General features: G+C 36.9%; 1 protein-coding gene across 2 annotated transcripts; it reads left to right on the top strand.

The window, feature by feature from the left end:
- The first annotated feature begins 3417 nt into the window (after nucleotides 1-3417).
- Nucleotides 3418-5753, top strand: nat8l2 (N-acetyltransferase 8-like 2). Of its 2 annotated transcripts, none has more exons than XM_084745471.1 (2): nucleotides 3418-3630; nucleotides 4727-5753. In XM_084745471.1, the coding sequence occupies exon 2, from the start codon at nucleotides 4739-4741 to the stop codon at nucleotides 5417-5419; it is 681 nt and encodes a 226-aa protein (XP_084601597.1). In that variant the 5' UTR covers nucleotides 3418-3630; nucleotides 4727-4738; the 3' UTR covers nucleotides 5420-5753. The 2 variants fall into 2 exon arrangements, with proteins under 2 accessions (XP_084601597.1, XP_084601588.1); XM_084745462.1 differs by having other exon boundaries at nucleotides 3418-3703.
- The last annotated feature ends 10167 nt before the right edge of the window (nucleotides 5754-15920 follow it).

Raw genomic sequence — 15920 nt, 5'->3', positions numbered from 1 at the left:
TGAATACAAAGATTTATTTTCTGTTTTCTTCCTTAGTGTGTATTTTATGGCATTGTCTTATGCTTTCATTTTAGAAGTTAATATTAATCTCCTATTTTTTATGTAGTTTATCACACTGTATTTTCATTGTGTTTTATTGTGGTTAGCTGTGAGCCAAAGGTTAGTTAACATTCATGTATAAACTTACCATTTATGTGTATAGTTTCAGTCTAAGGTGGGTTTAATGCTGTCTGTACTATACTATGTCAATATCCTCATCTGTCTCTCAGCAAAACAGGAACAGGAAGTATACAAAATGTAGAACCCATTTTAAGGCCATAATTTCAAGTTGACAAGGAAGTGAGAATGTCTGTATCATTATATCTAACAGACAAAAATACTTTGTTCTGCTGCTCTGAGACTTGAACAGGTGTTGTTATAGCCATAAAATATGTGAAACTAGAAGAGTGCGCTCAGTAAAGTGCAGATCTCAGCCAGATGCAACCAGCAGAGATTTGCAAAGTTTTGTATCACATAGTATAGTGCAGTGGTTCCCAAACTAGATGCCGGGACTGCCGCCCCAAAGATCAAAGAGGGAAAGAAATGTTGTCATTATTAAACTTCTGTGGCATGGAGTAAGTGTGCAGATCTTACCTGTTTCTGATACTTAGTGTGCATATAATTGACCTTTTTCACAGTAGCCACTTTTCCATGAAATAGTATGGTAAACACAGGTGTGTGATGCATCTTGTTTTATATGGCATATTCTATGGTAAATTATTATGGTCTATTACAAAGGTTTGTTAAATACTCACTTCTGACTGGTCAGTCTCAGCATTCTAAGGTTTATAATTTCCGACTGTTGCTATGGTCGCAGTTCTAATCATAGATTCTGGACAAGCAATAAAATAATTTTATAACAATTTGACTTGCCGAGACACTTTGTCTATGTCTCTTTCACCTATATGTGGTAAGAGGTGATACGTGCGGTGAAAGCGTTATGATGATGTCTTGTCTCAGAATAGACGTACCAGTTTAAAGGGACAGTTCACCCGAAAATATAAATTCGGTCATTATCTTCTCAGCCTCATGGTGACTTAAGGTTGGGTTTAGTGTTTTGGTTCACAAAACACTGCTGGAGTTTCACAGGAGACATTTGGCATTGATCTGGCATTGATCTGCATCACCTCTTAACATTTTCTTAACTATATTTAGCTGGCTTGTGCAGTAAAAAAGGTCAGGAATGTTCATTCATGCACAAAGTAAATCTCCAAAGATTTACTGATGAGTCTTATTGAGTTATGATGGTCTGTCATTTACTTACTCCAAACTTTTGTGCTGTTCTGGTGAGTGGTCTCTCCAAACCTGCTGGTTTTAATTTTTTTTAAATAATTTTTTTTAAAAATTTTTTTTATTTTTAAAAATATTTTTATGGTTCATTGTTAGGTTTATTAGTTTGCCCAGCTGGTCCTTGCTTTGGTGTGTGCAGTTTATTTATTTATTGATTGATTTAAAGAGAAAATAATGGCGAAATTTCCACTCAGTGAAGCTTTTTTTTTTTTTTTTTTTTTTTTTTTTTTACTAGAAGCCATAATAATGAATTGGCTAATGTGTGTGTGTACTGTGCATGCACTATATCATTTTTTATTTTGAAATTGTAATCCAATTAAAGTTTTACTTTTGTATGTGTCTGTATAAATGTATCTTTAATCTAATCTTGTTTTTTTAACTGTAATCACCTTTTACGTAATTCTGTTGCAATCTGTCATCTATTACTCTCCAAATTTGAATATGCAATATGTTGCTGTGGAAATAAAGTTTTGATAGAAGAGGAAATTTGGTATTGTTTGATATCAGCATGTTTTTTTTTTTGTTTTTTTTAAATAACTAACTGATTGTTAATGCTGCCAAAGACAGTGCTTACAATTTGCAACCCTAAATCAAACCAATCTGGCAACTCTGATGCGAGGTCCCTCATGCTCCCCACCTGTTGACACCACTGATGCAATATTAAGGTAAGATGAGATTTATTTTTATGAGGACATATTCAGCAGATTGTCTTATTTTTCACTGTTCATTATTTTGAGTCCACATAATTTAATTAATTGTAATTACATTTGTATTCTGCTGCTAATTTAAAATGGTACTATATTATATGCAGTGGTGGAAAGTACTGAAAATCTGTACTCAAGTACAAGTACTATTACATTGCTAAAATATCACTCAAGTACAAGTAAAAGTACTAGTGTTAGGAAAATAGTAAAAGTATGAAGATTTTGCCAAAAGAACTACTCAGAGTATTAGTTACTTTTAACCAATGTCACCATCACCTCTCCAGACTAGGGCTCTAAATTTTCTGTGGTTTTGCTTTACCAGTAGTTAAAACACTAACAATCAATGAATCATTAATAATTGATTTGATACAAAACACGTGTTTTCCCCCCTCATTTTGATTGTCTTTTTTTTCTCTCATATCAAGTTTTTATTTCCTTACTCAGCAAATGTCTCCAGCAGAGAAAACAAAACTAGACGAGGTGCAGTTACTGCCACAACTATTGATTAAATATCCATGAATGCATTTTTAACTGGTTAAATTCTTAATGAAAAATCAATTAAAGATCAGTCATTAACATACTTTTTTGGTTTGGTTTGGTTTTATGTGTCCATATATCCTGGTTTTCATTGGCTTTTTTGCTATCAAATCACTTTATTGGCTACAAAAATGCAGAGAAAAGGTCTGGATATTAATTCAAGTTGTACTCAGTACTCAACTATGATTTTAAAAGTAACCAAGTAGATTACAAGCCATAATGAATACTTAAGTACAAGTAAAAGTACAGACTTGAAAATCTACTCATAAAAGTACAAGTACCCCCAAAAAACTACTTAATTACAGTAGTGTGAGTATTTGTAATTAATTACTTCCACCCCTGATTATATGGCGCACTTTATATGCGGGTAATGTGAGTCAAGATTGGCGGAGTGATATGTTAAGATGTGAGATGCCACTTTTGTTGTTAGTGTTCAGTTGTCCTACGTTCCTTTCGGACATTAAAGTAGTCCGAGATACACAGTTGAATCTGTCCCCGTGTTCTTACTTCACCCACAGCCCTTCTACAGTTTAATTAAGTAATAAATAAGGCTATAGTTAAAACATTCAGCGAACTCTGCCTCACATTGTTTTGTTTTTTTTACTTTTTGCGTTTAACTTGGGTAATCAGAGGAAGCCTGTGTGTGTGAATCAGATTCCCACATCCAGAGATAACATTACCGACGCGTCACTCGGTTTGTTTGTGGATTTGCTGTGAAACCAAACTGCATCACGATCAGCTGCAGAGATTTTCTGCCGAACGGTACGTGCAGACATCAGTGGAGCCAAAAACAGATCTCGTTTAACACGCAGGGCAGCGACAGGTTATAACGTCAGCGGTTTTGCGCTGTGTCTCTGTGCACGGTTCATGCACAGACTCTGCGAGGCTTGTTATCGCTGTACTTCGACCCGACATGAACACCAAACAATAAGAATGACGGTTACCTCCATGCTGGTTATGTGATCGTCTCCCAGTGTAAAGTTTAACCTTTAACACCTCCAGTGTTTCCTAATTGAGTCCATCAGAGCCCGCAGGTAGTTTCATCATCCGTGTCGCTAAAGTAAGAGACCGTCCGTCTCCATTAAATTACACAATTAGCGAACTAGTTAGTCGGTTGAAGGCTTGTACTAAAGGTAAGTTAGCAAAGTTAACGTTGAATTTAGCGGTAGAAACTTTAACGTGTTTGGTCATTGCATGAAGTGTAATTTATCTGCAGTTGTTCAGATTTTATAGTTTTTTAAAAAAAGTCACTTAGGTTCAGTCGTTTTTCTTTATTAAACCAGTGAACAGAAAAACGACTGAAATGTTTTGTTGTTGCGGTTTTCTTTTTATCGTAACATATAAATGTCAGTGTCGTAATGTGTTTTATTGCTTAAAAAGAAAAGCGACTTTGCACAGTGAACTTGAAGTCGAGAGCCGGAAGCAGAGGCAGTGGTCCTTCAAAATAAAAGCCGAGCATGTTGTGAAGCGTGGTGGCTGCAGCGGTCAATTTAAGACATAAACTAAACAAACAAGAAACTTATCTAAACAATGAACATGATTCACTTTCCCACAACTGATTGTGAACAAAACGTCAATGTGTGTGAAGAGTGTTGTGATTAATGTGTGCAGAGCTACGTAATGATTTCTTTATTGATTATTGCTGGGCTTCTGCTCCTTTAGATGAACATCATGCTATATTTCAACCTGTGATGACAAGAACAGTCTGTGCATTTTACCCCACGCTTGGCATTTGTTTCAAATTTCAACTGAAGGTACAATCTATGCTTTTGCATCCTTGGGCAACGGCTTTTACGTAGAGAGATAGTTCACTCAAAAATGAAAATTCAATCATTATCTACTCACCCTCATGCCAACAGAAGGTTGGGTTTACTTAGTGCTTGAGTACCGATAGCCAGCCCTAACATTGACTACTGATAAATAACTCATACAACCTTACTTCACATAATCTGAACTATGCCTGTTAACTCTTGGAAGTTATAATGGGCATTTTTCACGACTGTCTGACTTTTTTTTTTAGACAAAACGATTGATTTAGAAAATAATTAGCAGATAAATTAATAATGAAAATCATTTGTTGCAGCACTATAAAGTTTATACTTGGGGATTTAGTGCAGGAAAGATTTCACATGCGAATCCTTTATTTTTCTCTATAGTTCCCAGTGGTCATGCAGCTGGTGATCCGCCGGTACCGTCCCTCCGACAAGGACACGGTGCTCTATCTGTTCAGCACCTGCACTAAGGAGCACATCCATCCATGTTTTCGCATCGCCATGACCAGCCCTCTCTATCTCGCCATCACCCTGGCTTTGTGTGCCGCCGGTTACCTCCTCGGTTCCGAGTTGGGGGCTGTGGTGTTACCAGGATTCTGGGCGGGCCTCATCTACTACTCCTGTCATGAGGTATACGCCACCTACGTCGATGACAAACTGCAGACAGACATGCAGGACATCCCTGGGAGCTTTCTTAGCAGGCCTGATGACTGTTTCTGGGTGGCTGAGGCTGAGGTTGATGGGAGGGCCCAGATCATGGGTATGGTGGCTGTAGTGGCCAAACAAAGCGGAAAAGAGAAATCCGGGGAGCTGTTCAGGATGATCATCTCCCCGTCCTACAGACGGATGGGCCTGGGCCTCAGGTTGGCTCAGACTGTCATCGACTTCTGTAAGGAGCGAGGCTTCTCTGACGTGGTGCTGGAGACCAGCTCCACCCAGACCCCCGCCGTGGCCCTGTACGAGAAACTGGGCTTCAGCCACATCCTGAGACACACAAATGCATCACATACTGGATCTTGGACTTTTGCGCTGTCCAGGGTCACCATTTTAAGAATGAAAAAACAACTGCAGTCCTGAAATATCCATGATCAGCTTCCTGTTATGCTCCTGTTTATCAGTGATTCAAGCTTTTGCATTGATTACTCCTCACTGAAATGTTATTTCTAAGCATGGACACTATTTTCTAAAAGTCAGATAGAGCAAAGACCCTTTTTCTTGTACTGTATGAGATCAACTTATCTTAATATTTTATAGTATCTCTTCCGAGCTCACAGGACCAAAACCCACACACTGTTGATTGTTGTACTGTATATATTTTAGTGACAAGTTTATTATGATTTTCACTCCACAAAAGATTGATCGCATTTAACTTTCACACGAAAACATGCAAGAAATACAACCATCCCTTGAAGTTGTAAAATGTTTGTTTTGCTTTAGCACTTGATACAGTTTCCAACGCGGGCATTCTTTGGCTGAAACCTTTTAAAGTCCTTTAATGGGCAACTTTGTCATTTTATGAAATTGGTCCAATATTGAGTGAAACAGGTTAAAATGTAACTGAATGTGCAACTCAAATGTGCAAAAGTCCAGGTGTGTCCACTAAAAGTGCTTGTTTTTGCCACGGACAGATTGTTATTCTAAGTGTCTGACAACTTTATGGAAAATATCACGAGAGACAGAAAATGTTGAAAAATGTTGGTCAGTGTAGTAAAAAAAAAAAGAAGAAGAAGAAAGAAACCAGACAATATTCACATTTAAAAAGCTGAAACTGGTGCCTTAGGCCTTTAAAAAAAAATAATTAATTAATTAATTAATAAAAAATGACTCAAACTGACGAATCATTTATCAAAATAGATACAGATTAATTTAATAGTCAGTTAATAACTGTAGTAATAATCACTTCAGTTGTTTGGGAGATTCTGCATCACTGTTTTCCTTTAAACTCTACCAGTGTTTTGTGAACTAACAAACTAAACCCAACCTTCAACTGGAATGAAGGTGAGTAGATACTGACTGTAGTTTCATTTTTAGGTGAACTATCCCTTTAAGAACTGCTCCAGTAAGAAAGACTGACTGTGATAAACAGCAGAGGGCGCCATTGATCTAAGTAATACTGAAGCCCTTGTCTGTGACGCAAGTCAGTAGGTTTTGTAGTATTGTTTTCATAATATTTGCAGTGCATGATGAGACATATAAAATATTTGTAATATATAAATGTTACTGTAGTGAGTATGAAAGTACTGTGATGTATAAATGATGTTTATGTCCAAATGTACGAGCAGAAGTGATAGGAAGTAACTAACAGCTGTGCTCATGTACATTTTGAGTCACTTGTACTTCATTTTTACTATGCTATGTTCATTTTATTTTATTATGTTTTATTTTATTTATTTATAAGGACAAACACATTAATCAACCATTGTGTGTTAACTGTCTAATTTTCAACTTCAGTCATTATACAGCTATAGTTATTAGATACTTTGCAAATATCGATTATGCATGCAAAATATGATCATCATGCAATATGTGATGCACTGTTCTAGATTAAACTACGTAACAGTGTAAAGTATAAGTTAAAGTCATTAAATTAAAAGAAAAAATAAAAGTAGGTTTTGTAGTACTTGACCAGGTACAAGATTAACATACAGCTTGCATCAGTAAATATAATAGTATAGTACACATAATAAAAATAATCAACAAATACAGTATGATGAATTGTTAAACATTTAGCCACCCAGCAGTGTATAAAGCTCTAACTTTACCAGCTGCGACAGTAAAGTGACATTCACATCATAATTATAATCCAGTAATATCAGATTATCACGTCTATTTCTGAAGTGAACCTTTTTGCATACTTTGGTACTTTAAATATATTTGGATGTTTATAGCTTTACTTCTATTTTTCAGTTCTTCTTCCACCATTATTGTGCATTTTGTTATTCTACCACTGGGAGGCGCCAAATATTTGAAATCCTGAACATAGTTGCTTCAGACACTGAACCTTAAATGTGTTACTTATTATTTCATTGCGAGGCATTGACTAAAAATGACAAGACGTAAATTAGTTCTGACAGTTAGTTGGATGCACTGCTACAATGGGATGCTCTCATGTTCTTCCCATGTTTTTTTGTTTTTGTTCACACATGCAAGTGTTTCATCCGCAGGAGGACATAACATCGAAGGCGAATGGGAGCCTGAATGTGCATCATGTGGAGAAGAGACGTTACTCAGGCGGTTAAAATGCAGTCTGTTGCATTTTTATAGCTGTGTTGGCCAAAAACAAGCTCCAGTGTTCCCAGCATAAGAAAAAACAACAACACACACACTATATAATACCAGTATATAACAGGAACAGCACCTATAATATGCTGGCATTTAATGGGTAACTTTGGCATTGGTATGGGTACTATAAATAAGTATATTTTATACTTATTTCATTACTCGTTGTACACATGGGTGGAGGTGAAAAGCAGCTATGAGTGATTTTTCATGACTTTACTTGTGTACTTCTACACCACATTATACTTCTGTTCCACTAGTTTCATTAGTGATAATTAAGATATTATTTTTGTTATAGGTCAAACTACACAAAATAGACCTTTTTTTTCCCACAGCAGCCACTTTGACATAAAGTAGTTGGATAAACACAGATGTTAACATTGATACTGATTAAGGCTCTGGGTCAGGGTGCTGCCGTTGCACACGCTGACTCACTGGAAAGGCTCTGCTAAACTAAATGGAATGGGACCTTAATTAGTATAATTAGTTACACCTGTGTTTAACCTACTATTTCATATCAATATGGCTGCCGTGAAAAAGATCTATTAATATCTATCATATCTAGTAATATGATAATTATTAAAATATATAATAATAACACTGACAGGTGCATTTTCTTCCGTCTTATGAATACTTTGCCAATAAAAGTTTGAATGTTGGAGTATTTTTATGTGTGGTATCATTACTTTTACTTCAAAAAATTATCTAAAATAAATAAATCCACATACAATAAACTTTATCAGTTGGAAACAATTATATATTGTTTATATTTTTATGTGTAAGTTTGGGACAGCTTGATGATTTATTCATGTAAAAATTAACATAGATGATCTCAAGTCAAGCACATGTAATGATCTGTAGATTCAATACATACACATCACTAAACATTGCAAATGGGAGTAAATATCCATTTAGTGTGAGAGGTATCTTGGGCCCTATTTTATGCTGATCTAAAGTAATTAAGTAATTAGTAATAAATGAGTAGCTTTGTGCCCTTCACTAGTTGGTTCAGGATTAATCAGGAGCCATTCATAAAGAAAGAAATTCGTATGATCAGTTCACAGACATTCATGAACTTTTACCTTCTCCAGTCACTCACCATTATCTACTATATACAGTCCTGCACTGGGAATTTTCAGGGACATCTTATCAAGTTGTTCCTGAATGGTTCCTCACTTATTTTTTCATTAACTAATCATTAGAAACTCTCTAAAACTATGTTGTGGGTGTCTCATTTACTGATGGTTGACTGATGGCATGTTAATCATTCCTTCCCTAGTTTGTCGTTTGTGTACCATATATTAAAAGTGGCGGTGTTATTTTTTATTTTTCTATACAAAACATCAATTTTAAAGGGTACATTCATTAAATATGATAAATTGTTGCAGATTAAATTTCCCAGCAGTATAAAAAACAGTTAAAAGTAGTCCCACTTCAGTCATAATAATAAAAATCATCATCCAATGATGTAATATAAAGCTCTTTTGATATTTGAAATATATTTTGCTGCCAATAAGGTGTTTTCAGTTAACTTAAAATTCGAATGCGTGACTCTAACTTGTAATTGAGTATTTTTAGACCACAGTATTGATGCATTTACTGGAGTAAAACATCTCAATGCTTTTCCCACGACTCAACAAGTTGTTGTTTTTCGTAACCTTGCAGAACAGAACAGAACAGAACGGTTCGTTTTTTGGACAAAACAAGTTACCTAACTCTCCAAGTGCCCCATGGGTTCTAAGTGGGAAACAAATACACACACACACACACACACACACACACGCACACATACCTATCCCACGTGTGTTTTCGTGCTGATAGATTCAACCAGCAGAAAACCAGTCAACATCTCACTCAGCAGGACAGATGGTGCTGCTGGCTCCATCCTGTGGGCTGTGTTCAGTTATTTACTACCATGTGGAAAAAGCTCTGAAATTATCCAGTCGGGGTTTTAATAAATGTTTTAATTGTTGTTCCCAATGTTGTTGCTTTTACTTCACAGGCCCTGCAAATGTATTTTCTCGATCAGTCAACATGAGCACGTCATTTTCTGCTAAGGTTTAAACAGTTTTGGTTATTTTATGGAAGAGATGTTTGTATTTTTTCTTTATGCTTCTTTTACAGGAGCAGTTTAAGGGATTGTCCACTAATCGGAAGGTCGCTGGTTCGATCCCTGACCACATGTCGCATGTCAAAGTGTCCTGGGGCCAAGATACTTCACAATTTGCTCCCCAGGTGCCACACAAGGCTGCTCACTGCCCCTCAGGATGGAGTAAATGGCAGATATCGAATTTCACTTCACATTGTACTGTGAGTGATTGTGTAAGAGACCAATACAGCTGAGTCTTCTTGGGAACATTCGAAGATTAGTTGAGTGGCGATAATCAATACTTGTATGATAACAACGTGAAGGCAATGTGACGATTCTACAGAGAATGAGAACTTCCTTCAGCTTTATGAAAATTTCTAAGAAGTTTCAGCTCATTGGGCCTCATTCACCAACCGTTCACAAGAGAAAGAGCACACTTACATATATTTTAGTTCTGACATGTCAAATTCCAAAAATATTTTCAGCATTTGTAGTATTTTTAAATACTTTATAAAGAATTGCGGTCTTTCAAAATCTGTAAATCATTTTGAATTATGCAAAGTTTGATTTATACTGCAAAGCAATTGTTTAAGTTAACACTTTCTGAACACATGGAGATGTTGAAGAAGAGAACATTTATTCACAAAAATAATCACCTGCTTCTCGGTTTTGCACCCTGGTGTTTAAATGTGTCAGCAGGTTTTGTGGTTTTACATCAAACTGTATTAATACTGAATTAACAGCTTAGCGTCTGATTCTTGCACTGCTGACACATCGCCAACATCTTTAGAGTTTCATTTGGGAATTCTTGACTTCTCTCTCAACTCGTCTGTGTGTGATTTCTGTGTGCACACGGTCCTGCAGTCTCATGCCCTTACATGGGTATTGGTGCTGTTTTTCCTATTTTGGAACAACTGGTACTTATGGGGACAATGGTGTTCATCATTTGAAGAACAATTCTGCAGTTTAAGAACAACTTCATGAATCTGACTTAGATTTTCCTTAGGACCTTTCTTAAGAACAAATTTGAGAAATAATCTATATGGATTGAACCCAAATGCAGCACTCTGAATGTCAGAAACAGCTGGTAATGACTTTAATTGTCACACTTGCAACACAGGAACTTGAGCAGGTAATGCAGCACAGAATGTTTGTTACTCAGGCAAAGAGTCAATATAAAGTCTCTGGTCTTGGTTCGATGGACAGAACAAGCTGAAAGTGGGATCGTGAGCAGCGATGTGTGCACACGAACCCGAACTGTTCAGGTGCAGGTGACAGTACCCAAAGGGAGCAGGCTGGAGACCTGGTCCATGAAGCGGTGGAGCCGGAACCAGGTGAGCTGACAGATGGAGCAGACGAGCCGACGACTGAGAGACAAGAGGTAGGTCGAGGCCAGGCGGAGGATTGATGAGGCGACAGGTAGATGCACAAAGGACGCTTATATAGCAACGAGTGTGGCGACACGCTGAGCCACTGACAGCCACAGATTAGCAGGAGGAAACACTGATGCTCTAGCATCATTGTTAAGTGGAAATGCCGAGCAGCCACAGACAAACAGGAATCAGTAATGCCAAGGTAGATGTCGTGGTCAGGGACTGGTGCGTTTACTGGGAAACAGTTGAAGCAGGCAGGTCAGAGGCAGGGAGGGTCAGCAACGAGGAATCAGTCCAGAGGTAAAGGAAAGTCTTGCTTGACAATCTGTCAGAGAGTAACGTGTTATACATACAGACATATTATAGAAACAGGTGTGCCTTGAGATTTTGGTTTGCCCTTTAGTGTGGCTTGGACACACATGATCATAAGATCATCATGAGATCATCACCGCCCTGGTCCAGGGAGAGGAAGGAAGAGAAAGGAGCGATAAAATTAATTTTTAAATCCATAAAATCATTTTAAAACAAATATTTTGTGTCAATTAATGGTTTATTTTTGGTAAATAACCATATCCTATAATAAGTGGGAAAATGTACCGTGAGCAGCAGTTATTATAGTGAAAAAAAACCCTTCAGGATGATGCATCACCCTGTCAGGGTTTATTTCACAGTCAACATAGCTAGCAAAGGCTAACAGCTTGAAACACAATGCATGATTCATGGTTAGTCACACAATTTGTGCACCAGTTAAAAACCCACTGATACACTCTCACACCGATGTACACACCTGTGCTAATCGCTGCTACGCCTGATTTAGCGTGAAAACAACCAAAACTGCCCTCTTCTCCTGGTGCATCTCCACTCCTTCTCTCTGATCTCCTAAACCCCCCTTCTTCACATCCGTGTACCCACAAAACCAACACATGACACTTGTTTTGAGTTCATCTCTACACACATTTCAGGTGAATGACACCTGGCAGCTTTCCAAAGCAAAGAGTGTGATTGAGAAAGCAGAGGTAAAGTTACTCCTGGCTGTGTTATAACACTTGGCAGTGTGTTTGTGTGCTCTATCTGTCCGTCAAAGGCTTCGGGTTCAACACTTGTGAAAAAGCCAAACAAGATGAGAGCAATATTGAATCTGTGTCAGTTGTTGAACAGGCTGAGGGGACAAACATATCAAGGTTTGTACTGTTAAAGTACACGCATGAGAGTCAACACACAGCATGTGTACACTGTGTGATATTTATCCAAAGAGGGGAAAACTGTTTTCACACTGTACGGATACACAAACGCCAGAGATACACCGATATAAACAGTTTCTGTAGCACAAAACAACTAACTTTGAGTTCACATTACCCAGTGAGAAGGATGCCATAACGATGAAGAAAACCCTCCAACAACCATTTAATGAAGAAAATGAATAAACATGGAAAAATATGTAATAAAAAATGTTTTATTAAAGAAAAGACTCTGAAGTGAATCTGACCTACATAAGCAAACAAGACCATCAGGGATAAGATTGGCGATATCTATATAGTTATTTTTCATGTCTGTCTTCAGGTCGAAATGTCCTTGAAATCAGATGAAATGAGCTTGTGTTCAAATTTTCCCAGGTGAAGTTACAGTGAGTCATGTGCTGGCTGGTTCAACATTTGCCAAAAGATTTGACCATAGATCCATTTATTATTATTTTTTTAAACATTTTTCACATTTGTGACACAGGTAAAAGACAAAAAGACAAGAAATAATAAAACAAAGTTCACGTTTTCATTAAGAAAAACTTGAGAATAGAAACTTAACACTAACTGTGTTAAACTAAAACATTTGTCTACAATACAGCGTCCTAATTCAACTTTTAGAAAGCAGACTAATCACTAATCGTATCCAACATTTCAAATGCATCCTTACATTGAAGCAAGCAAGAGGAAAGCATTTATCATGATGACAGTATCAAATATCCTATTTCAAAATCTTGAATGGAAAAGAGGAAAATAGATTTATATTTTACATTTATGTTTGCATTTAATTGTGTTTCATTAACTCAAAATGAAACATCTACATCAAACAACTAAAAATCCTTCAGCTTAGGAAGATACTATTAATAGTATTTTAATATTTTAAACTATTTTTTAAATATTTATTCTACAATTGTATATCTTCATCTTTTTTGTTTTGTCATGTGGGTATTAAGTGTGTTTTGGAACAAACCTGGAATCATGTCATCATACTTTTCCAAAACTACTTTTCTTTACTGGAAGGTGCTTGCAGGCCTCTTCTGTGCAGGTAATGCACACACTTGTTGATGACTTACTGTCTAAACACTTAATGTATTATATTTTCTTTAAAAGATCATGATAAGAGCAAACTTACTGTGCACAATTTTCAGAATTTTGTTGCACTTCAGGATCAACTTTTCACTCTCACCTGACTACGGACATGTTTAACAGACCCCCAACCAGAGCTGGAATGATTGAAGAACCGAATGAGAACTATGAAGTTAAGTGACAAAATCTGTTATATATGAGATGCAGCCAAAGTTTTTCCTCAGACAGAACATCATAACTGCAGGGGGAGGAAGGAAACTTTATGATTTATGAATCAAAGATATTAACAGCCTGGTCACAGGTAGATGAGACAGTTACACAGTCGTAGCTCGGTGCTCATTTTGCCACAATCTGACACACCAACAGCATGAAGTCTGTAGACTCAAACCCCTTTGAACTGAACTGAGTCGTGCTTGTTAACTCCCAGAAGTCTTTTTTCAGATACTTGAGTGGTTTCAGAAGAGTTTTGCAGGTGTCTGAAAACCTTGTGCATCTTTACAAAAAGGCGCAATAAGAGGAGAGAGAGAGAGATCACTTATTTTAGTCAGATCCTACATTTATTTATGCTTTTAACTACTGAATCATAAAAGTTTTTTTTCTGTAAGTTATACCAATCAGCAGTCCAGTGAAGTAAAACTTGAGGAGCAGAAATCAAATTATTTTTCTGGGTCTCAGTACATCTGTTGGATGGAGCGTGGATCAATAATGATGGACTTTGCTCTTGTCCATATGTACATCTCGTCCTTCAGTGACCAAAAATGGGACGTTTAGTTTCACAGATATTGGGTTTGGGCATTGCTGTCATTGTATTCCTGTTTCTGTCTTGGAGATATTTGTGACGGGTTATGTAACTGTCATACTTTTGCAAATCTTTGAAACACTGTCAGCATTTTATGCTACAGATGACCTATAAAGATGACAACCGTTGAAGAAAACAAAGTTCAAAATACGGAAAGGAGATTTCTGTTTTCCTCTGAAGACAAGACTCTATAATTACACGCTTGTATTTCTCCACATATTACACTTGTGAAATTGACTCCACCTATTTTTATTTCATTTTATTTTTTACATTTGTATATTTATTTGCCATTTTACCTTTATTGAGCAGTGTTCGTGCAGACACAGACAGAGACGAGGGGAGAGAGAGTGGTGTGATGTCCCTGGCCAGATTTGAACCAGGGATGTTGCAATTATATGGTGTGAATCTGATCCGTCACCAGGACGCTCTGACTATTAGTCCAGGCACTATATGATGTGACGCAGGACAAACTGCAACAGAAACTCTTCCAACTGTTTCAGTCTAATAAATATATAATTTATAGCATATCAAAAGTGGGAGAAAAGGGTTGAAAAATTGAAAATTTGTGATGCCACAATTTCCCCTTGCTGCTCTGATGTGTGCGTGTCTTCTTGTCTGTTGTGTATACAAAGGGTACAGACATGGAGCTGGATTCAACACAGTGTCTGAATCCAATTATTTATATGGATTAGTTCAAGGATCTTTTGGTCTATTTCTTTACTGATCATTTTGCATTTTGTTCCCTTTTTTTTTTTCAAAATTATAATGTCTGAAAATGAAAATACACATTAAAATAAACCCAAAATGTTATTAGTGAAGTCAAATCAGACAGTTTGTAAAATAGCAAAAACAAAAATGCAACAACAACAGCAAAGTGTTTAATTTAAGCAACACACAAAACCCTCAAGCAATCATGTGAACTAACCCACAAAATAACAGAGTCGTACCTGTATATAACAGACTAGTTATCTAAGAATTACTGAAAACATATTGGCCAGTTAGCCGTGTTATTAGCACATCTAACAATAATAATATCTGGTGAGACTGAAGCTAACACACCTAACAACAGGCATGCTTCCCAAAAATATTCAATATAGTATATGTGGTAGGGGTCCCTGCTCCATCTGTCTGTCAGCTAAGGGGTCCATGACCTGGGTTAGGCTTAAGACCTTAAGACACCTTTGACCCACCACTTGGATTACTTTTACATGTTAGATAGAATGTGATGATAAAATACATTTTTATGAGCAATAAACATTTGTCAGATTTTCTGTAATTAGTTTGAGGTTCTTTTCTTTTCACAAATTGTCTGTACTAAAAAAGGTATTTTGCTTAAATCATATTTGGTGATTTTCAGAACTTTCATTAAAGGGATATTTCACCCAAACATGAAAATTCGTTCATTCATCAGTCATTATCTGCTCACCCTCACGCTGACTGAATGAGGGTTTAGTTTTTAAATCCACAAAACGCTGCTGGAGTTTCACAGGAAAACACTGCTGTAGAATCTCCCAAACAGTGTAAGTAAATGGTGACCAGTTTTCAAACATAAAAACCAAGCAAGAGAAAAAACATAAAAATGCTTGTTTGGTGGAATCCAAGTCTCCTTAAGCCTCGACATGCTGTTCACTTGCACGCTCACACTCTCACAACACACACACCCAGTCCAGACGCTGTGCACAAACACGTGAACGTGGCTCCAAGCTAAAGATCT

The sequence above is a fragment of the Lutjanus erythropterus genome, chromosome 2 (assembly GCF_056507025.1).
Source record: "Lutjanus erythropterus isolate fLutEry1 chromosome 2, fLutEry1.hap2, whole genome shotgun sequence".
Taxonomy (NCBI): domain Eukaryota; kingdom Metazoa; phylum Chordata; class Actinopteri; order Lutjaniformes; family Lutjanidae; genus Lutjanus; species Lutjanus erythropterus.
The sequence above is the reverse complement of the archived record's forward strand: the minus strand, read 5'-3'. Positions and strand labels throughout refer to the sequence as shown.